The 22,189-nt window shown below is 44.9% G+C and overlaps 1 protein-coding gene across 4 annotated transcripts in view; it reads left to right on the top strand.

Moving 5' to 3' along the window:
• The window catches only part of LOC120994466 (interferon-induced GTP-binding protein Mx2-like), a 55,896-nt gene extending 36,081 nt beyond the window's left edge, over positions 1-19,815 (top strand). For all 4 annotated transcript variants that reach the window (XM_040423062.1, XM_040423066.1, XM_040423063.1 and 1 more), the window contains 8 exons: positions 5,384-5,582; positions 7,447-7,525; positions 10,571-10,693; positions 11,204-11,345; positions 12,031-12,189; positions 13,890-13,966; positions 14,488-14,700; positions 18,007-19,815. In XM_040423062.1, the coding sequence (XP_040278996.1) occupies positions 5,384-5,582; positions 7,447-7,525; positions 10,571-10,693; positions 11,204-11,345; positions 12,031-12,189; positions 13,890-13,966; positions 14,488-14,700; positions 18,007-18,228 (1,214 nt within the window). In that variant the 3' untranslated portion in view covers positions 18,229-19,815. The remainder of the gene's footprint in view (positions 1-5,383; positions 5,583-7,446; positions 7,526-10,570; positions 10,694-11,203; positions 11,346-12,030; positions 12,190-13,889; positions 13,967-14,487; positions 14,701-18,006) is intronic.
• The last annotated feature ends 2,374 nt before the right edge of the window (positions 19,816-22,189 follow it).

The following is a 22,189-nucleotide window of genomic DNA, read 5'->3' as shown; positions in this document are numbered from 1 at the left end:
TCGACGTGCAGCCAAGTAAAAACAGAGGTGTTGGGGGCAGTGATTACGTACACATGGTGAACAGGCTCTGGATGGCACAGACAGACCACCAGTAGAAAGGATTGTTTAATCCATTGACTAGGACTAACAGCTTCCGCAGTTTCATCGACCACAATCCAGACACAGTTGACAGCTTCATTACATACTCCTGTCTCTGCCTGGACCATTTCCAGGCACTTAACAGAAGGATATTTGCTGCCTCTACGACAATTACATGTTCGGCCATTAACAGTCAGCCACCATCACCTTCATTTGCAGTGGTATCATGAATCCAGGTTCAGTCTGGGGGCCGTCAAAAGTTGGGACACTGTAACGCGCTTCCCCACTGCAGCACCGAGCAAAGACGCGGCCGGCGGCCTCATATACATAGAAACCAGAGGGCGGGGAGGACCCGGCCGCACACGCTTCCTCGGCGTGGCCGGCGTCCTCCATCCCCTAGGCAACGAGCACGTGGGGAACTGAGCGCCGATATTGATGAGTCGGCGCTCAGCTGTTCTGAGTTGCGGGGGAGGGGCCATGTGACGCTGGTTTGAGGACCGTATTTTTCGCCCTCTAAGACGCACTGGCCCATAAGGCGCACCTAGGTTTTAGAGGAGGATAATAAGAAAAAAAATCCCAGTACACCTCAGGTAACCAGCAATCAGATCTCCAATGTTAATCAGACCTCAGATCAGACCCCCATGTCAGCCATCATGCCCCCCGTGTCAGCCATCATGCCCCCCGTGTCAGCCATCATGCCCCCCGTGTCAGCCATCATGCCCCCCGTGTCAGCCATCATGCCCCCCATGTCAGCCATCATGCCCCCCATGTCAGCCATCAGCCCCATGTCACATTTCTCCCCCTCCATGTCACATTTCTCCTACTCCATGGCACATCACCCCCTCCTTTTTACATCACCCCAATGACCCCTATTGTGTCACATTTCTCCCCCCCTTTCATGGCACACCATCATCCCCCCATGGCACATTTCATGAGTCACCACCAGCTCCCTCCAGTCCCTGCTGCTGCCCGCCGCCGCGAGCCACGCCCGTCACACCCCCTGACCGGCCGTGCTGCTCTGTGAGTGAGCTGCTGCCGGGGCTGCGCAGGCTGGGGCGGGCGCCCAGCGGCGCTGTGGTGAAGTGAATTATTATTATTTTTTTTAAAAAAGCTTATTTTTTTTTCGCCCACCCCTTCTCTGCGCCAGGTGCGCCCTAAGGCAGTCGCCTGGTCTGTCTTATGGTAGCGCCGGGTCTGCCTGCACATATCTAAGCGAGGGACTGCCGCCAAGTTGTACGCCGTCAGTTAGGATGGGCCGTGCAAGTAGGCAGGGACAGAGGTAGGGTGGAGTTTAGGGCAGCACTTATCCCTCCCCCCTGTCGTGACATACACTATGTTATGCAACTTCTGGCTGGACCACAGGGTTAACTCCACGCCCTAAATAACCATCATCGAGCAGGGTTAGGCTCATCCTGGGCTTGGTTCCTTCCAGTGTGTAAGCAGTGAGTAGATGGGATATAAGCAGCCTGTGAGGAACTCCAGGAAACTTACCAGACTAAGTGAGGAAAAAGAATATTATTCAGAAGGTTAAGCAACAAAACTAGAGGGTGCGAGGAAATAGACTCTGGAGGTAATGCTCGTATTCTGGCTACTGGACTCCACACTCCTACCAGAGGAACAGATATTGAGGGTCTGTCTTAAAGAAAATGTGTCGCCAAAATTTTATTTTTTCTAATCTGTTTTTATTTTCTGAGCACAGATTTTTTAATTCTATTTCCTGAACATGGCTATGGGGCGGCCATCTTGCCTGAGCTGTTCTTAACAGCATTTAGAAAGCATTAAGAAAATTGCTTTACAGCAGCCCTAAGGTCCATAGACACAATGGTCAGGAGGGGACCTCATTGAGAGAGTTGAGCGAACACCTAGATGTTCGGGTTCGGGGAGTTCGGCCGAACTTTAAAAAAAAGTTCGGGTTCGGGACCCGAACTTGATCCGAACTTGGACCCGAACCCCATTGAAATCAATGGGGACCTGAACTTCACTTTATTATTTTCCGTTATAACGGAAAATAATAGTATTAGCTTTTTCAGATCTGAGTTTTCACGATCGTGAAAACTCAGATCCGACAGTATATTCTAACACAGAGGCGTTCCCATGGTGATTGGGACGCTTCAAGTTAAAATATACCATCGGATTGGAGACAAGATCCGATGGTATTGTAACAGTCCTACAGGCTCACCTGAGTCAGAGGACCGCTGGCTGGAGGTAGGAGTGGAGCCCAGTGGCAAGGACCACAGGCAGGTAGTAGGTGCAGGAAGTCTGGCAGAGGCGTAGTCGGTAGGCAGGCGGTGGGTCAGGGCAGGCGGCAGTAAGCGTGGTCAGACAATCCGGATGGCAACAGTGGTAGCAGTTCAGTAGGTAGGGACAAAGCAGAAGAGTAGTCGGTAGGCAATTCCTGGTCAGCAGTGGACTTCCAGTAGTAGCAAGAGCAGCAGATGAGGAGAAGCTTGATCAAGGCTCAGGAGCTCAATAATCAGCAAACTGGAGTGCAAGGGGCTGGACTATATAGGGAAGTACCAGGTGTGGGGAATCAAGGGTGATGAGCAAGGCTTGGCAAGACTGAGGTTAACTAATAGGCTTAAGGGAGGAATGTCCAAAGAGGATGGTAGCCTAGTAAGCAGGGCTACTGCCTGGGATGTGGCTGGTCACAGGTTCGAATCCCGACAGGTATATTAATATTACCCGAACACCGAACCCTAACTTTTACTGAAATGTTCGGGTGCCGAACACCGTAAAGTTCGGTACGAACCCGAACTTTACAGTTCGGGTTCGCTCAACCCTACTCATTGACTTACATAGGAAAGTTTTCTTGGCATACTCTGTGCCCTGTGCAGAGGTCATTGTACAGGGGAAGAATAGATAATCTCTGAGAATCAACAACTGCGAATGGTAGATCCTGTCTTTTCTATACACAGAAGTGATATCATTACAGGCAGGATTAGAATAAGTTAACTGCAGTAAAGTGATCTGTACAGACCAAGAAGTGGTGCCAATTATTAGACGTAGTGGCGAAAACTGCCGAATTTTATCTTTTTTGTTTAAATATATGAAATACAACATCATCAAAAATTCCTTCAAAATATGTTAAAGAGTAACTAAACCTTTAATTAACTTTTTGGTGAAATGTCCCTAATGCCCTAATAATACTTTTTGTAATATACTAATTTAATTTTTAATAGAGATTTTCCCCTTCTAAAGTTCACCTTTCTCTGTGTGCTTAAAACCCACTTTTCTATACACTGCTGACTTCTCAGCGGTGTACGGAGTACGGGCTCTGCAGTTCATCATGGAGTACAGGCAGGAGCAGCAATGTGCCCCCCATGGTTTACTAAATCCTGGCATAGTACATGAGTACCCTGTACCCATGTGCTATGCCAGGGTTAGCTGAGCGGAGCGACTCCTTTCTGTTCCTGCTTCGCTAAGTTATAAGTCCCACATATAAGCTTTCAGCATAGTGATACAGGCACAGGCAGGAACCCGTTCCACTCAGCTAACGCTGTGTAGTCAGATCCTGCAATCGTGTTACTCTGCTCCCTTTTTTTGATGACATGGAAGTGCAGCCAGATGGATGTAAGCAAAAACACATGGCTGCAGGATCAGAGTATGCAATGTTTGTCTGCAGCTTATAGAGAAACATATGCGGTAGGCAGGATGTCTTTAATCAACACGTCCGCATTTGCTTCTTCTTTTATTTCAAACTAGCAGAAGGACTCGGCTTCACACGGGTATATTTCATCTATTTCATTTAATGTTTGTGTTAACAGTAACATCCACAACGCCCTCCCCTTTAACAGTGACCTCCACAGCAGCCGCCCCTTTATTAGTGACCTCCACACTACCCTGTCTCGTTAACAGTGATTTTCACAATAACCCGCCCCCTTAACAGTGACCTCTACAGAGCTCTGTTCCCTTAAAATGTGACCTCCACAACACTGCGCCCCCTTAACAGTGACCTCTACAGCACCCCCACCCTTAACACTGACCTCCATAGCAGACTGTCTCCTTAACTGGGACCTCCACAGTTCCCTGTCCCCTTAACAGAAACCTCCACAGTGCCCGCCCCTTAACAGTGACCTCCACAGCAGCCTGCCCCCTTAACAGTGACCTCCACAGCAGCCTGCCCCTTTAACAGTTACCTCCACAGCGGCCGACCCTTCATTAGTGACCTCCACAGTACCTCATCTCCTTAACAGTGATTTCTACAACACCCCTTCCCCTCTACAGCAATCTGCCCCTTAACACTGACCTCCATAGCGGACCGTCCCTTTAACTGTGACCTCCACAGCAGCCTGCCCCTAGGGTGGCCAGAGGTCCGGTTTTCAGACTCCCTGTCCTCCATCCGGCACAGGACTTGGAGGGACACAGGGATGTTCTTCTGAACAGCTCACTCTTAGACAGCAGCACTGTGCTGTCTGAGTGTGAGCTGCAGGGAGAAAGTCACCCTCCCTCGATCCCCTGCAGCTGACAGAAGTTGATTTTTACCTTCATTTTTTTCAATCCCAGTTGGCTGAGGAGTGGCTTAGCGTGACCTGGGGGCGGGATTTTTAAGTCCGTCTTTTGAGGGTGGCCTGAATGGCTGGCCACCCTACCTTCCCCCTGAACTGTGACCTCCACAGCACTCCGCTCCCTTAACAGTGTCATCCACAGCTCCCTGCCCCTTTAAAGCTGACCTACAGCAGTGAAGAAAAATGGCTGGGTTGTTATGGAAACCTGGTGTAAAACTGTGTATGTGGAGACTAAGGGCCTGCGAGCTTCTATTGGCTGATAAGGGACATGTGACCGTGTGTATGGCAGTTGGGATATCAAGAGAAAGACCTGCAGGCTTTTATTGGCTAATGTAGGTCATGTGATGTGCCATATTTGCATTTTTGGGGAATTTCTCAGGAACGGTATGTGCTAGAGAGCTGTGACCCCCACAAGATTTCTTTCCTGGTAGCAAGGGACGTGTATACCAAGTTTCGTTGAAATCGACGGTTGCGTTTGAGTGATTGTGGAACATACATACATACGCCCTTCTTTATATATATATATATATATATATATATATATATATATATATATATATAGATGCTTTACTAAAATGATTACTAAAAATCAGAGGCCGAATCAGTGCCAAAGCTGCTCTCGATAGTTAGGGGTGCCAGGTGTTGGACACGCGCTGATCCGATATTGATGGTCTATCCTGAGAATAGGCCATCAATATAAAAATCCCAGAGATCCCCTTTAAGATATAATACCTATTTATACAATGTATCAGTAATTATTTATACCATGTATCAATCTATATTTGTGTTGCATTTTCCAGGAGTCCTCACTAAACCAGACCTGGTTGATAAAGGTGCAGAAGTCGAGGTTGTACGTGTAGTTCAAAACCGAGTGTACAGCCTTCGGAAAGGTTACATGATGGTCAAGTGTCGAGGGCAAATGGAGGTACAGAGTAACATCTCTCTTGAAGATGCCATACAAAATGAGAGGGCTTTCTTTGAGAACCATGAACACTTCAGGTAAAGGTTTCTCTTCAATATCGTACACATATCGTTCAATATCGGACACAAACCTTTGTTCAATGGTACTACTTACAATACGTCCAGGGCGGGGCAAATAGTGGATGTGTAGCGGGTTTCTCTGGGGGGGGGGATATGTAGATAACACTCTGGGACAGGGCACTCAACTGGTTGGTCGCAGTCAATAAAAAGGAAAGTAGACACTGAGACCTGGTACAGACATGGAAGATACAAAACCTTTTAGGGTTAAGCAGTACCAACAACTTTAGTTTCTAACTTGCATAATAACAACCAGTATTAACTAGTAGTAAAACTAATCTCATAACTAAAACTAAAAAACATACAGTACAGACCAAAAGTTTGGACACACCTTCTCATTCAAAGAGTTTTCTTTATTTTCATGACTATGAAAATTGTAGATTCACACTGAAGGCATCAAAACTATGAATTAACACATGTGGAATTATATACATAACAAACAAGTGTGAAACAACTGAACATATGTCATATTCTAGGTTCTTCAAAGTAGCCACCTTTTGCTTTGATTACTGCTTTGCACACTCTTGGCATTCTCTTGATGAGCTTCAAGAGGTAGTCCCCTGAAATGGTTTTCACTTCACAGGTGTGCCCTGCCAGGTTTAATAAGTGGGATTTCTTGCCTTATAAATGGGGTTGGGACCATCAGTTGCGTTGAGGAGAAGTCAGGTGGATACACAGCTGATAGTCCTACTGAATAGACTGTTAGAATTTGTATTATGGCAAGAAAAAAGCAGCTAAGTAAAGAAAAACGAGTGGCCATCATTACTTTAAGAAATGAAGGTCAGTCAGTCAGCCGAAAAATTGGGAAAACTTTGAAAGTAAGGGCTATTTGACCATGAAGGAGAGTGATATTGTGCTGCGCCAGATGACCTGGCCTCCACAGTCACCGGACCTGAATCCAATCGAGATGGTTTGGGGTGAGCTGGACAGCAGAGTGAAGGCAAAAGGGCCAACAAGTGCTAAGCATCTCTGGGAACTCCTTCAAGACTGTTGGAAGACCATTTCAGGGGACCACCTCTTGAAGCTCATCAAGAGAATGCCAAGAGTGTGCAAAGCAGTAATCAAAGCAAAAGGTGGCTACTTTGAAGAACCTAGAATATGACATATTTTCAGTTGTTTCACACTTGTTTGTTATGTATATAATTCCACATGTGTTAATTCATAGTTTTGATGCCTTCATAGTCATGAAAATAAAGAAAACTCTGAATGAGAAGGTGTGTCCAAACTTTTGGTCTGTACTGTATATTGCCACTGCTTTTTTCATGGACATTAAAGTATTAAGGGGTAGGCTGAATATTACTGTGACCGTGGGCAGAATCCACCTAGAGGAGTCCTCTGCAGCTGCTATGGACCTTATGAAGTAAGTGAACCAGCCGAATCTTTGGTTCATCTACAATTTCCTTGGGTGGTGGAGACATTTGGTTTCTCCTCTTGAAATGTTATGCAATGTAGGCAAACAAGGGTAGGTAGAAACTTACCTATGGGATATGCTAACTGTCTCTCATGGTATAGGATAGGGCAGTGGTGACGAACCTATGGTGCGGGTGCCAGAGGGGGCACTCAGAGGCAGGCAGGCTATTATAGCTGAATGATAAAGTACCTGGAAGATATACTATATTGGTATTCAGGTTAAATTGCCGTGTTGGCACTTTGCAATAAATAAGTGGGTTTTGGGTTGCAGTTTGGGCACTCAGCCTCTAAACAGTTCGCCATGACTGGGATAGGGTATAGAGTGCATATATTTGCCCAGCTACTCTTGAATGGCTTGATGATGATTTGTCTGTATTACACACAGTTTATGAATGTGACATTCTTTTACTTAAAGCGTTCTTCTGAACCGTGGGCAAGCCACCATACCACACCTGGCAGACAGACTCACCAAAGAACTAGTGTACCATATCTCTGTAAGTATGCGAAGTGTATAAAGTGTATTAAGTTAAGAGACCCCGATATAGACATAGATTAAAACAGTTTTCCACGTTGTGGTGGTGCAGCAGCTGTAGAATAGCATGGGATTTAACAGGTAAGTAATGATTAGTTTATTACATCACATTTCCACAGAACCCCTCCCCATGCTATTTGTTTGCCTAACTTGGAAGACCCCTCTAAATGATAGAATTCTGGCTACCTGTAGCCTACATTGTTAGACTTAATAATAACACGGTATGCAATAAGTTCTTAAGCTCCCCCTAGTGGCAGCCAGTGGCAGCCTTTCCTCAGGAACGGTCATCAGTACCTGATTGATGAGAGTCCAAAACCTTGGACCCCCACGGATCAGCTGCTTGAGAAGGCACCAGTGCTTCTGTAAGCGCCGCAGCCTTCTCTCAGCTCACCAAGCACAGCACCGTACATTGTATAGTGGCTGTTCTTGGCATCGCGCTCAGCCCCAATTACTGGGCTGCACCTAGGCCACGTGACACATGAACGTGTCGTCAGTGACCTAAGAAAAGCTGAGAGAAGGCCGCAGAGCTAATGTCAGTGCTGCTGCCTTCTCAAGCAGGCGATCGGCGGGGGTTCTGAGTGTCGGACTCCACCGATCAGATACTGATGACCTATCCTGAGCTAACCTCTTATCAGACTGATAAGAATGTGGCATAAATGAGTGTTTATGAGCTGTCAGGAGAATAGAGATAAGGCTCAGTTGATGGAACTCAGGAGGGACAATCTGCAAATAGACTGATTGTAAACACATGTAACACAAAAACTTCTAAAAACTTTGAAAAAATTATTATTAGCCCAAAATGAGTAAAATACAACCATCAAAATATTTCGCTGAAGGTGTCCATAGCCTTTAAGAGTTACATGATAGCAGCACGTTGTACAATAAAGTGTTGTACTTTAGACTCCAGGCTAATACACGCTTCTTATAATGTAGAATATTTGGTAACCTGGCAGTTTATTTTACAAATTAAAGGATTTTTCCCCCTAAAATAAAGTAAGAAATTATATTGTTATGGATCAAGGCTGAAGGACAAGAGAGAGAATGATAATAGAAAACATTTTCATCTTCATTAGGTTTGGCAGAACCAATTCCAGCTAAAGGGAACCTATTATATTAGATCCTTTGCTATATATTGTTCTTGCCCATAGGTTTAAAGATAGAATGAACTAGTCAATCTTGAACCTTTAGAACTCAGTGGAACCTGGTTGTTCAGAAGGATAGGTAAAAAAGTCTAAAAGGGGTTTGCCCGATGAAGAAAAACCCTTTTCCTAAATAGACGTCAGTGCAGCGATCAGTTGAAGCTTTCCACCCAAGGATGGCAGAAAAAAACTTAACATAGGTCGTGGGTTTCCCACCACGTGGCTCGCTGTTAATATAGACATGACATGATGGGACTTCACTACACAGGGTGCACTCTCGCATAGTCCATAGGTGTGGCATTCGGTCAGCCACTGCTCTCTTGGCACTTACAGGATAAGTTTACTTATCACAGTCTCTTATGCCACTCTTTGGATGTTTCTCTTATGGCGGCAATCTGACTGGTCTGTTACTCCCACCATGGCGTGTCACAGGCCTCCTGGACATTTGTTGGTGTGACAGCTAGGAAGTGCTATGACTGGCTTCCCCTGATCAATGCTCTGCTCTGCTATTGGTGTCACTACTCTGATTTGTCCCTAGGGCGGGGCACAGATTTTCAAGTGTCACCCCCCCCCCTCTTGCTAGCTAACTACCAAGCATTGTGGCTGGTCCTCTGTCTACCAGTAGGGGCATTCTACTATTTATGAACAACATTATTGTGCTACAGAGCATGGGGCATATCCCTTGTGCTGACGTCAGCCCAGCATTCTGGTTCCGCATGACATTAAAAGGATTTCCCAAGATTTTAAATACTGACGACCTATCCTCTGGATAGGTCTTTAGAATCTGATCGGTAGGGTTCTGACACCCGGGACCCTCGCCCATCAGCAGAACATCGGCACTCCTGTGAGCATCCCAAACTTCTTAGTGCTCACCAAGTACAGCGCCGTACACTGTATAGTGGCTGTGCATGGTATCGCGATCAGCCTCATTCACTTGGGGGCCTCACTTGGCTGTCGTCACTTGGCCTAGGAAAAGCTGTGAGAAGGCCGAAGCACTACTGCGAGCACTGGTGCCTTCTCAAACAGCTGATTGGTGGGGGTCCTGGGTGTCGGACCCCCACCGATCAGATACTGATGATCGATCTATCCAGAGGATAGGTCAACAATATTTAAGTCTTAGAAAACTACTTTTAACTCTTACATGCTAACTACTTTACTGTCCTTATTTTTCACATCAACTGTGCATTCAGTGGAGTCACAGCTCAAACTATGGTAGCATCCGACTTATTGGAGCGAATTTGACTCATACGGATGTATCTCCATTAAACAGGCCAACTATGATGTCAACAGTCACCATACACAGCCCATTTATGGCACTTTACATATGCATTTAACTCACAAAGCATATACATTACTAACTCCTAGCAATCAGCTGTCACCAACAGCAGTCATGTAATGGATAGATGGGTAAACTTTTCTTACACGATGGCCCTTTTGCTCCGTGAAGGGTTCTAGAGTAGAGCATCTTCCTCCTTGATGTCCATATGGTCTACTAGTTTTGTAGTCCAGAGCTGTATTCATAATTCTTCTGGCTGCCACTAGAGACAGTCAACACCCTGTGGACAGACACGCCCCCGACAGGATGGCTGAGATCCTATAATGATATATTTTGTAACAAATTGAATTCTAGCAGCAGTAGTTCTCCCTATATGAGGTTGTTGTATATTATTTGGTGAATGATAATCATCAGAACATGGTCTGTACAGATACTGAACAAGCAGGAGATCCATGAAGGTTTGAGCTCTCAAAAGTTTCATAGGTCAGACGTTCAGAACCAGTGATTGGCTTCACAGACAGAACAAGTTGTTTGGATTATTGACTCATATTTGGTGACGTTTTATGTTAACAAAAAACTTGTCCTATTTTAGAAAACATTACCCAGTATAGATCAGCAGATCCGAAGTAAGCTCCGGGAGGCAGAGGAGCAGCTCAGACAGATCGGCAGAGGCGTGCCTGACTCTGAAGAAGAGAAGGCTCAGTTTATAATAGCGGTAAGCACAGGTCTGGGGTATAAAACCCGTTATTCAATACTCTGTTGGGGAATCATGCATTAATAGAGGAGGGGGTCCCACATTCAGAAGAACCTCCATCTACAAAACAGATACCGAAAAGTGGCTTCAAGAGCATCCCTCTCTCTCTGGAGACAACATACCCATACATTTCTGGGACAGCATTGAATTCAGTGGGCATTGTGTAATGCTAATAGAGGTTGTCTCATCTCACCGTTACAAAAACAAGATGAAACCCATTCCAGACCACCAGCTGGTTGAGTGCGCCAGCTCCCATAGCTGCCATGCTTCACAATCGGAGTGAACGCTGTCGTCCTCCTCTGGTGGTCGGGAGTGTGTCTCATCTTGCCTTAGTAACGGTGAGATGAGACAACTCCTTTAAGTTCACCTGTGGTGGCCCAGCAGTTAAATTGAACTCTTACTTTCAGGTTCTTCCACCAACAAATTCTGAGGGTTGAATTTTTTGTTTTTATTTTTGAAAATTTTTCGCAGAAAATCAGAGATTTCGATGACGGAATCATGAAAGTAGTAAATGGGGATGAAGAAGGAAGCACCGAAGACTTAAAACTTTTCAAAAACTTAAGAAGACTTTTTGAGTCTTGGGAAATGACCATTAAGAACTCATGTGCAGTGTGTGAGTATGACTCTTATCTCCACTGCCCAGTATAATGATTCCAGTAGGCCTGTATAGCACCAACATATATCGCAGGGCTGTATACAGGTTGTCACTCACAATCGTATCTCATGTGTATACTAGGGGCAATTTTATGTGGTGCCAAGAAACAACTTAGGCTGAGTTCACATCACCGTTTAGCTTTCCGTTCTTCTGATCTGTTAGAAGAAGAGATAGACAAAACAAAATAGAATCCTGTAAAAAAAAAACTGATCCTGTTGCATCAGTTGGTATCAATTTGAGCCATTTCCGTCCCATATCCGTTTTCTTTTAGACAGGAAAAAAAAGTATTGCATGCAGGACTTTTTTTCCGTCTAAAAAACTAATCTCAGGCTCAAATGGCTCAAACGGATGCCAACTGATGCAACAGGGTCCTTTTTTTTACAGGATTCTGTTTTGTTTTGTCTATGTGTTCTTCTAACAGATCATAAGAATGGAAAGCTAAACGGTGATGTGACCTCAGCCTTATCTGTACTTTTTTTTTGTCTTTACATTTTGGGGGGGGGGGGGGGGGGCAGAACTCCCCAGTGACACAGTGTCATCCTGGAGTTACTGTAAAAGGTGATCATTTCTTATAGTGGGACATCCCCTTTGATGGATAAACATGACAATTAGTTCAGAATAAAATAAAGTCTTTACGTTCCAGTTGTGAGTGAAATGAGAGAAGAAAAAAACATCTACGAGAACCAGTATCGAGGCCGTGAGCTGATAGGATTCATCAACTACAAGAAATTTGAGAACATCATGAGGAAGCACATAGTGACGTTTCGAGAGCCGGCTATACACCTGCTGTTTGAGGCGACAGGTAAGTGGTGAAATATTCGGTACAATACATTACACCTTGCTATGCCTTAAAGGGTTTGTAGACAATAGTGCAGACTACAGAAGGGCGAGATCTTTTTCTCTGCGCTGTTCCAGTATACTTTCAGGATAACTTCTTAGGAGAGATATTTTTACTTGATCCAAAAAAAGCATACGTTTCGGACTCAACTTGACAAAAAAAAACAACTACTTTTTATCATTCCAATGCATTTAAAAAACAAATGGAGCAACATTGATAGTCTTGTTTAATCCCTTGGCCACCCACCTTACATTTATACAATGCAGGACCTGAGCCAATGCCATTCTCTGTGGTTGTCAGCAGTATATTATAACTGACACCCTGGATTGGAGAAAACTCTGATCCCATGTGTTTGACCCCTTGGATACAACAGCCAATTGTGACCGCCAAATCTAAGTGATTAGGCAGAAAGTGATTGCAGACTGCCAATGGGATATCATGGCAGCCAGGGCTCTAATAAAGATATCCAGGCCGGACAATATTGGTATACCTATACCTGGTTAACTCAACTCACCAAAATATGGAGCAAAAAGTGATCCAAATGTCCTAAATACTAAACCCCAATAAAGTGCCAAGAAAACTCCAGCTCTGCCTGCAAAAAACAAGTCTTCACATGTGTCCGACCCACATAAAAATATAAAAAAAGAAGTTGTGGATTATAGTGATGTAGAAACCAATGATTTGTTAAAGTATTTTTTATTTTGCAAAAATAGTAAACCATAAAAAAATATAAACTTGTTATTTTTCCATAATTGTACTGACTACAGAATAAAGTTATCATGTCATTTATAACACCACATGGTGAAATAAATAAATAAACAACGGTGGAATACCTGCAGCTATTTTTCTATCCCGCCAACCAAAATAAAAAATGAAAAAAATTCAAAAAATGAAATCCACACCAAAATGTTTCTGCCAAAAAATACAATACTGCAGTCATGCCTCCTGTAGGTTCACAATTTGGGTGCAGAGAGTATAATACATGACTACAAGATCTGACTACGCAGGGGGACGCATAGGTCTTCATAAAAGCTGTATACTCAACATGCTAGGAGATTTTTTAGTCTGCTCTTTGAAAGTTATTTCACGTATTACTTTAGGTACAGAAAACAAAGTTGGTTGCTACAACTGCACATAACCTTTAGGCTACACGCACACGAGCGTTGTGTGTTTTGCGGTCCCCAAATAGCGGATCCACAAAACACGGATGGTGGAACGACACGGACAGTCTTTAATATAACTGCCTATTCTTGTCTGCAAAGCGCCGACAAGAATAGGACAGGTTATATTTTTTTTTGCGGACCACGGAACGGAACGGCGCCATTGAAGTGAATGGGTACACATCCGAGCCGCCAAAGCTGCGGCTCGGATGCGGACCAAAACAACGGCCGTGTGCATGAGGCCTTAAGAAGTATGATGTAGAAGGAGGGAAAAAGAAAGGCTCTGTGGTCAAGCTACGCGAGCCGGCGAGAGGCAGTTCTTGAGAGCTTCCAAAAACTTGCTGTCAGCAGCTACAAAGTGAAGAGCAGCTCTGGAGCACAAACTGCTAAAAGAACAGGAAGATTCATGAGCAATTTAAAGTTTTTGAGGGTTTTTTGGATATGGTACTGTTAAAAAGAAAGAGCAAAACTTTTATTTCCATTTTTCTTTCTTTTTATCTGTAGAACTCATCCAGAGATGTTTCAGAGACGTAGCTTCGAAATGTTTCGTTCAGTTTGATAATCTTTATCATGCTGCCACGGTAAAGTTCATATCTTTATATTCTAATATTCATTCAGGGGGTTGATAGGCTTAGAAAACTATTTTCCTACATCCTATTAGAGAATTCTGAGTTAGTATCAGGGCATCCTCTGCTGAGAGTGGTTACAAAGAGCGCCTCTCGATCTGGAGGACCATATGTAATGCTTTGTTTCCCCCTGTCGTGGTGCCTCAGGGATATCCATCTGCTACAGCCAGATTTCCCCTCAGAAAACCCAGATTAGACACCAGGCCTGGCGCTTTTCACACTGATTGTATGGCCAATCCATCTCACTTTTTGTTATTTTTGATGGAAAAAATAATACAGTCTAATTTAGGGTTTGGGTGCATACTGAGACAGAATTGTGATAGATTTCCAATGTGTTTTAGGATTATATAAGTACTGGTACCCATTTTAAAATAAAACGAGTTAAAAATGACTCTTAAATTATTCTGTATACAGAATTACTCATATTGCCGATAGTTTTTGTTACATCTGCTCTCTCTTTTATTTTGTATTTTAAGGACAACATTGAAGATATTTCTCACAAGCAGAAGAGTGAGGCTGATGGAATAATCAATTTACAGTTCAAAATGGAGAAAATCATTCATTGCCAGGATAGCCTGTACTGTGAAGTTTTGTCAGCGATAAAAGATGCAGAGAGGGGAAAACTCCTGCAGGACCAGAGGCAGCTGTCCATGAATGAACTGGCCTGTCATCTGGAGGCATATTTTCGGGTGAGTCAAATGTGTAGAAAAGAGAAATCAACAATCAGTCCAGCAGACGGACCAACCATGCGACTCGTATAGTTATCATGAAAAACCATGTGGTGTAGTATAGAGGATCTGTCGGCTCTCCTGTGTGGTGTAGTATAGAGGATCTGTCAGCTCTCCTGTGTGGTGTAGTATAGAGGATCTGTCAGATCTCCTGTGTGGTGTAGTATAGAGGATCTGTCGGCTCTCCTGTGTGGTGTAGTATAGAGGATCTGTCAGCTCTCCTGTGTGGTGTAGTATAGAGGATCTGTCGGCTCTCCTGTGTGGTGTAGTATAGAGGATCTGTCAGCTCTCCTGTGTGGTGTAGTATAGAGGATCTGTCGGCTCTCCTGTGTGGTGTAGTATAGAAGATCTGTCAGCTCTCCTGTGTGGTGTAGTATAGAGGATCTGTCAGCTCTCCTGTGCGGTGTAGTATAGAGGATCTGTCAGCTCTCCTGTGTGGTGTAGTATAGAGGATCTGTCGGCTCTCCTGTGTGGTGTAGTATAGAGGATCTATCAGCTCTCCTGTGTGGTGTAGTATAAAGGATCTGTCAGCTCTCCTGTGTGGTGTAGTATAGAAGATCTGTCAGCTCTCCTGTGTGGTGTAGTATAGAGGATCTGTCAGCTCTCCTGTGCGGTGTAGTATAGAGGATCTGTCAGCTCTCCTGTGTGGTGTAGTATCGAGGATCTGTCGGCTCTCCTGTGTGGTGTAGTATAGAGGATCTGTCGGCTCTCCTGTGAGGTGTAGTATCGAGGATCTGTCGGCTCTCCTGTGTGGTGTAGTATAGTGGATCTGTCGGCTCTCCTGTGTGGTGTAGTATAGAGGATCTGTCGGCTCTCCTGTGTGGTGTAGTATAGAGGATCTGTTGGCTCTCCTGTGTGGTGTAGTATAGAGGATCTGTCAGCTCTCCTGTGTGGTGTAGTATAGAGGATCTGTCAGCTCTCCTGTGTGGTGTAGTATAGAGGATCTGTCAGTCTCCTGTGTGGTGTAGTATAGAGGATCTGTCAGCTCTCCTGTGTGGTGTAGTATAGAGGATCTGTCGGCTCTCCTGTGTGGTGTAGTATAGAGGATCTGTCAGCTCTCCTGTGTGGTGTAGTATAGAGGATCTGTCAGCTCTCCTGTGCGGTGTAGTATAGAGGATCTGTCAGCTCTCCTGTGTGGTGTAGTATCGAGGATCTGTCGGCTCTCCTGTGTGGTGTAGTATAGAGGATCTGTCGGCTCTCCTGTGAGGTGTAGTATCGAGGATCTGTCGGCTCTCCTGTGTGGTGTAGTATAGTGGATCTGTCGGCTCTCCTGTGTGGTGTAGTATAGAGGATCTGTCAGCTCCCCTGTGTGGTGTAGTATAGAGGATCTGTTGGCTCTCCTGTGTGGTGTAGTATAGAGGATCTGTCAGCTCTCCTGTGTGGTGTAGTATAGAGGATCTGTCAGCTCTCCTGTGTGGTGTAGTATAGAGGATCTGTCAGTCTCCTGTGTGGTGTAGTATAGAGGATCTGTCAGCTCTCCTGTGTGGTGTAGTATAGAGGATCTGTCAGCTCTCCTGTGTGGTGTAGTATAGAGGATCTGTCAGCTCTCCTGTGTGGTGTAGTATAGAGGATCTGTCAGCTCTCCTGTGTGGTGTAGTATAGAGGATCTGTCGGCTCTCCTGTGTGGTGTAGTATAGAGGATCTGTCGGCTCTCCTGTGTGGTGTAGTATAGAGGATCTGTCAGCTCTGCTGTGTGGTGTAGTATAGAGGATCTGTCAGCTCTCCTGTGTGGTGTAGTATAGAGGATCTGTCAGCTCTCCTGTGTGGTGTAGTATAGAGGATCTGTCGGCTCTCCTGTGTGGTGTAGTATAGACGATCTGTCGGCTCTCCTGTGTGGTGTAGTATAGAGGATCTGTCAGCTCTCCTGTGTGGTGTAGTATAGAGGATCTGTCGGCTCTCCTGTGTGGTGTAGTATAGAGGATCTGTCAGCTCTCCTGTGTGGTGTAGTATAGAAGATCTGTCAGCTCTCCTGTGTGGTGTAGTATAGAGGATCTGTCAGCTCTCCTGTGTGGTGTAGTATAGAGGATCTGTCAGCTCTCCTGTGTGGTGTAGTATAGAGGATCTGTCAGCTCTCCTGTGTGGTGTAGTATAGAGGATCTGTCAGCTCTCCTGTGTGGTGTAGTATAGAGGATCTGTCAGCTCTCCTGTGTGGTGTAGTATAGAGGATCTGTCAGCTCTCCTGTGTGGTGTAGTATAGAGGATCTGTCAGCTCTCCTGTGTGGTGTAGTATAGATGATCCGTCAGCTCTGCTGTGTGGTGTAGTATACAGGATCTGTCAGCTCTCCTGTGTGGTGTAGTATCGAGGATCTGTCGGCTCTCCTGTGTGGTGTAGTATAGAGGATCTGTCGGCTCTCCTGTGAGGTGTAGTATAGAGGATCTGTCAGCTCTGCTGTGTGGTATAGTATAGAGGATCTGTCAGCTCTCCTGTGTGGTGTAGTATCGAGGATCTGTCAGCTCTCCTGTGTGGTGTAGTATAGAGGATCTGTCGGCTCTCCTGTGTGGTGTAGTATAGAGGATCTGTCGGCTCTGCTGTGTGGTGTAGTATAGAGGATCTGTCAGCTATCCTGTATGATGTAGTATAGAGGATCTGTCAGCTCTCCTGTGTGGTGCAGTATAGAGGATCTGTCAGCTCTCCTGTGTGGTGTAGTATAGAGGATCTGTCAGCTCTCCTGTGTGGTGTAGTATAGAGGATCTGTCAGCTCTCCTGTGTGGTGTAGTATAGAGGATCTGTCAGCTCTCCTGTGTGGTGTAGTATAGAGGATCTGTCAGCTCTCCTGTGTGGTGTAGTATAGAGGATCTGTCTGCTCTCCTGTGTGGTGTAGTATAGAGGATCTGTCAGCTCTTTTGATACATATTAAATACTTGCATTAAAATAACAAACCAGTTATATTTTTTCTTAGAAATCTGTTTTTCTATTCCAGTTTTTCCTCCTTGCCATTCCTTTGTCAAAGGGAAATGTCCTAAAACATTTTTCTCCATACCTTCCCGTGTGATGTCAGATATGTGTGATCTCAATCAGATGCTAAGCCTTTGCTGCTCTCCCCCTCACACTGTTACTGGGTCACTGAAGCTGCAGCTGCATCAACCTCCTTCCCCTCCTTCCTGTTTATATTGCAGTTTTACACTAGATGGATTCTATTGTGACTAAACAGGTTTTGAACAGTCACAGAGGACTTGCAGGCAGGAAAAATAGATTTACAGGCTTCTAAAGGTGAAGGTATTAGAAGATAAAACTTTTACAACACTTTATTTTCCACTGTATTCCAGAACACCACCACTCGTTTGGCGAATCAGGTCCCTCTGATTATCCAGCATTACATTCTGTATGAGTTTAAGGACCATCTACAATATCAAATGATCCGTTTACTGGAAGAAAGAAACAAGACTGACTTGCTGGAAGAAAGAGACGGACTTTCTGGAGAGAGACAGAAGCTCAAGGATCAGATTCAGCGACTCAGGCTTGCCCGGGAACGTTTACAAAAATTCTGAATCTTGGTGAAGGATGAAGAAATCCCTTTAGACTTTATTTCCCAGAAAGCGATTATCATAATTGCATGAAATTATGAGGAGTGATGGGCATTTTGTGGTCCATGGCCAATATAATATGCGTATCTTCTTCTTTCTGCAGTATTGGCCAGATATTCTGTGTAGAAATGTGGAGGTCCCGAGTCTATAACTTGTGGCCATTTGTGGCAATCACTCTCCTTAGTCAATGGAATATAAAGTTTAGAAATATCTGAGGGCATGCACTTGGCTGTTTCTGTATGTTACACAGAGTATAATGGAGAGGGAACGAGCAGCCAACTACAGTCACTCTACGGGGACAAAAGTTACTTTGCATTGTTATTTGTGGTCCTCGGATCTGGACAATGGCCACTTCCGAGACATTCTGAGTCTACTTTCACACTCGCGTTTTGACTTTCCGTTTGTGAGATCCGTTCAGGGCTCTCACAAACGGTACAAAACGGATCAGTTTGCATTCTAATGCATTCTGAATGGAAAAGGATCCGCTCAGAATGCATCAGTTTGCATCAGTTCAGTCTCAAATCCACTTTGGAGACGGACACCAAAATGCTGCTCGAGTTACTTTCACTAAAAGACTTAATAATAAATGGTTTCCATGACTTTTCTGCCTCCTTCTAACTAAGCAAATATGCAAAATCCACATTGGAGTTCATTTAACTTGAGTCAAATAGACATATTGATATGGTTAATAGGCAAGGGTTGGATCAAGATCTGTTAAGGGACAAAACCAACTGAAGAGAAATGAGACAGAAAATTGTGGAGCTAAATAATGGCAAAATAATACTGCAGTAAAGTACTCTAATAATACTGACATACTATGCTTAAAGAAGAGGTCTAAACAGCGCCCAGATAACACCGATCAGATCCTAGGTTTTCAAGGCAATCATGGGACACTAGTAGTTGAGCTCTTCTCTGAATGATTCCTGAGTCTGAATGGTGGTCAAACATCATGCAATTGATGGCTCTCCATTCACCGATATGGAACTTCTAGAGATAGCCGAACATTGTGCATGGGTCCACAGAAAATTAATGGAACGGCGGCGCCCATGCTCAACTGTGTTTCCATTGATATGACAAAACACAGGACTCTTGTTCTCATGGTCTGTTTAACCCCACAATGAGACATTTAACCCCTATCCTGAACATAATAGGGGGCTCCGTTAGATCTTTGCTATGGGGCCACTTCTGAACTGCTTTGATCTAAAGTCTGGGGATTAAAGGGGTTATCAGAGGCATGATGTGTAGCTCCTGGGGCTCCAATGCAAATGTTTCAACAAGTTCCCAACTAGAATGCATGCGTAGTACTGGTGTGAGATGGAAATTTGTTTCGAAGCACACAATGTCTGCCGAGGTGCTTTCCATTTTGAGAACATGAGTGTTGGTGGAGAATTACAATATTTGGAGGATGGTATGTGTTCCTCATACCTTGTAATGTGTTCCTCATACAGTATATTCAGTGTGTTCCTCAAATTCTTGGTGAGTGTTCCTAACACTTATACTACTAGGATGTTATTGGATACTACTGAGGTTATCACTAGAGGTGAGCAATTTTTTTGAAAATTCCATTCAGCCGGTTAGCCAAATTGTAAAAAAAAATTCTGTTCGATCCAAATTTATTCGTGGCGAATCACGTTAAAAAACGGCTATTAACTTGCTGCAGAGAACCTTTATAGAGGTGTAGAACACTGTGCCTTGCAGTAACACTCAGAGAGTCTGCTGTGGTACTGAAATAATACTGTGAGTCAGTATGACATGCAGATGACAGGCGTCGCTCTTAGAATCACTGCACACTTCACTTATTTGGGCAGTCACAGGGCCAAAACTGACCAAATAACTCATGTACTGTATGAACTCAGCCTTACAGGTCAATGTTAGCGCCAAGAAGAAGCGCACTCCTTTTACACCGTCGTCAGCTGATTCCACATAGATGTCTACAGAATCTGTTCTATTAAATGCTTATACAAGTAGAGCCCCCCCGACAGAGTGGAGAGGGTGTCAGCAGTAAGTTTGTGTTGACTTCATTAATTATTTTGCCCTTTCTCTGATCCGTCAGAACAATAACCCCCAAAAAATGGATCCTGTCTGTTGAGCATCCGCCTTAACTCGGTCAGCATTTGGTCAGTAATCCATCAGTATTGTAAATGCCAAAAAAAACAGGAGTGGATCCAAAACAGAGATGACATGTGAATGGGATATTTGCATGTCTTCTGTGTTTTGTACCCACCAGTGGCGTACTAATCTGCATAAGCTCTGCCCACACAGTGCTGCAGCGCGATCTGTGCCTGCAGGGAAGAGAGGTATGTGAGCTTCAGGAACGGGACAAGGTGAGTAGTTACTGGTTTTGTTTTATACAGAGGGGGCACAGAGGACTTTATTACTTTATAGGGGGCACAAAGGACTTAATTACTATGGAGGGGCACAGGCCATTACTACTATGGAGGGGGCACAGAGGGCATTATTAATGTGAAGGGGGCACAATGAGCATTTCTACTATGGAGGGGGCATAGAGCCAGAGGGCATTACTACAAAGAAGGGGGCACAGTGGGCATTAATACTGTGAAGGGGGCACAATGGGGATTTCTACTATGGAAGGGGGCACAGAGGTCATTATTACTATGAAAGGGGAAAAGTGGGCATTATAACTATAAAGGGGGCACAATGGGGATTATTACTATGAAGGGGACCCAATGTGGATTATTACTATGAAGGGGCACAATGGGGATTATTACTATGAAGGGGACACAATGTGGATTATTACTATGAAGGGGCACAATGGGGATTATTACTGTGAAGGGGGCACAATGGGGATTATTACTGAGAAGGGGGCACAATGTGGGCATAACTACTCTAAGGGGGCACACATCTGTACAAAACTACTGTAAAGGTTGTACAATGAGGGCAATACTACTGTGAGGGGGTACAATTTTTTTTTAAGTATTGGGGGGGGGGGCAAAGAAAGGACCCGCCCCAGGTGCCAAACACCCCAGGCACGCCACTGGTACCCACTCCTGATTTTGGTTTCCAAATCACAAACCAATTCTGATAGGACCATACAGGCCTTACAGCTGCTACACAGACAGGATCCGTTGTGCGTCTCCTTTTTCCTTCATTCTGACAGATCAGAAGAAGGGTCAAATAAATAATGATGTCAGCAAGGCCAAAAGGCAAAATAGTGGCCCAGTTATGAAGTGGGGAGGGTGGGAACAGCATGAGAAGTCCACAGAGTGGCCCTATGACATAGTGGTTTGGTGGAAGCAGCATGAGGAGACAACAGAATGGCCCAATGACAGAGTCTGGAGGTGGTGGCAGCATCAGGAGGAGACCACAGAGTGGCACAATGACAGTTTGGAGGTGGCGGCAGCATGAGGAGGCCACAGAGTGGCACAATGACAGTGTGGAGGTGGCAGCAGCATCAGGAGACCACAGAATGGCAAGGTGACATAGTGTTGAGGTGACAGAAGCATCAGGAGACGACAGAGTGGCAAAGTGATATAGTGTGGAGGTGGCAGCCGCATCAGGAGACCACAAAGTGGGGAGGTGGCAGCAGCATCAGGAAACCACAGAGTGGCAAGGTGACATAGTGTGGAGGTGGAAGCAGCATTAGGAGACCACAGAGTGACCCGGTCACAGAGTGGGGAGGTGACAGCAGCATCAGGAGACCACAGAGTGACCTGGTGACAGAGTGGGAAGATGGTGGGTCATAGAAAGAGCACTTGGCATCATATGTGTGGCATCAGGCGGGTGGCAGCATCTGAATAGTAGCTGAGGCAGGTAGCCAGAAGAAACCGGTCTCTTTTGTCAAAGTGTTAGTGTGGCACCATGGATGATCTAGTCTGATGCATCAGGCATTGGTGGGTGAAAATCCTGGCTGATCCACGCCTGATTCCTCCTACTCCCCCACCCTGCCACAGCAGCCATGGCAGAG

This window comes from Bufo bufo, chromosome 3, assembly GCF_905171765.1.
Source record: "Bufo bufo chromosome 3, aBufBuf1.1, whole genome shotgun sequence".
In the NCBI taxonomy this organism is placed as follows: Eukaryota; Metazoa; Chordata; class Amphibia; order Anura; family Bufonidae; genus Bufo; species Bufo bufo.
This window is presented reverse-complemented; position numbering and strand designations above follow the sequence as displayed.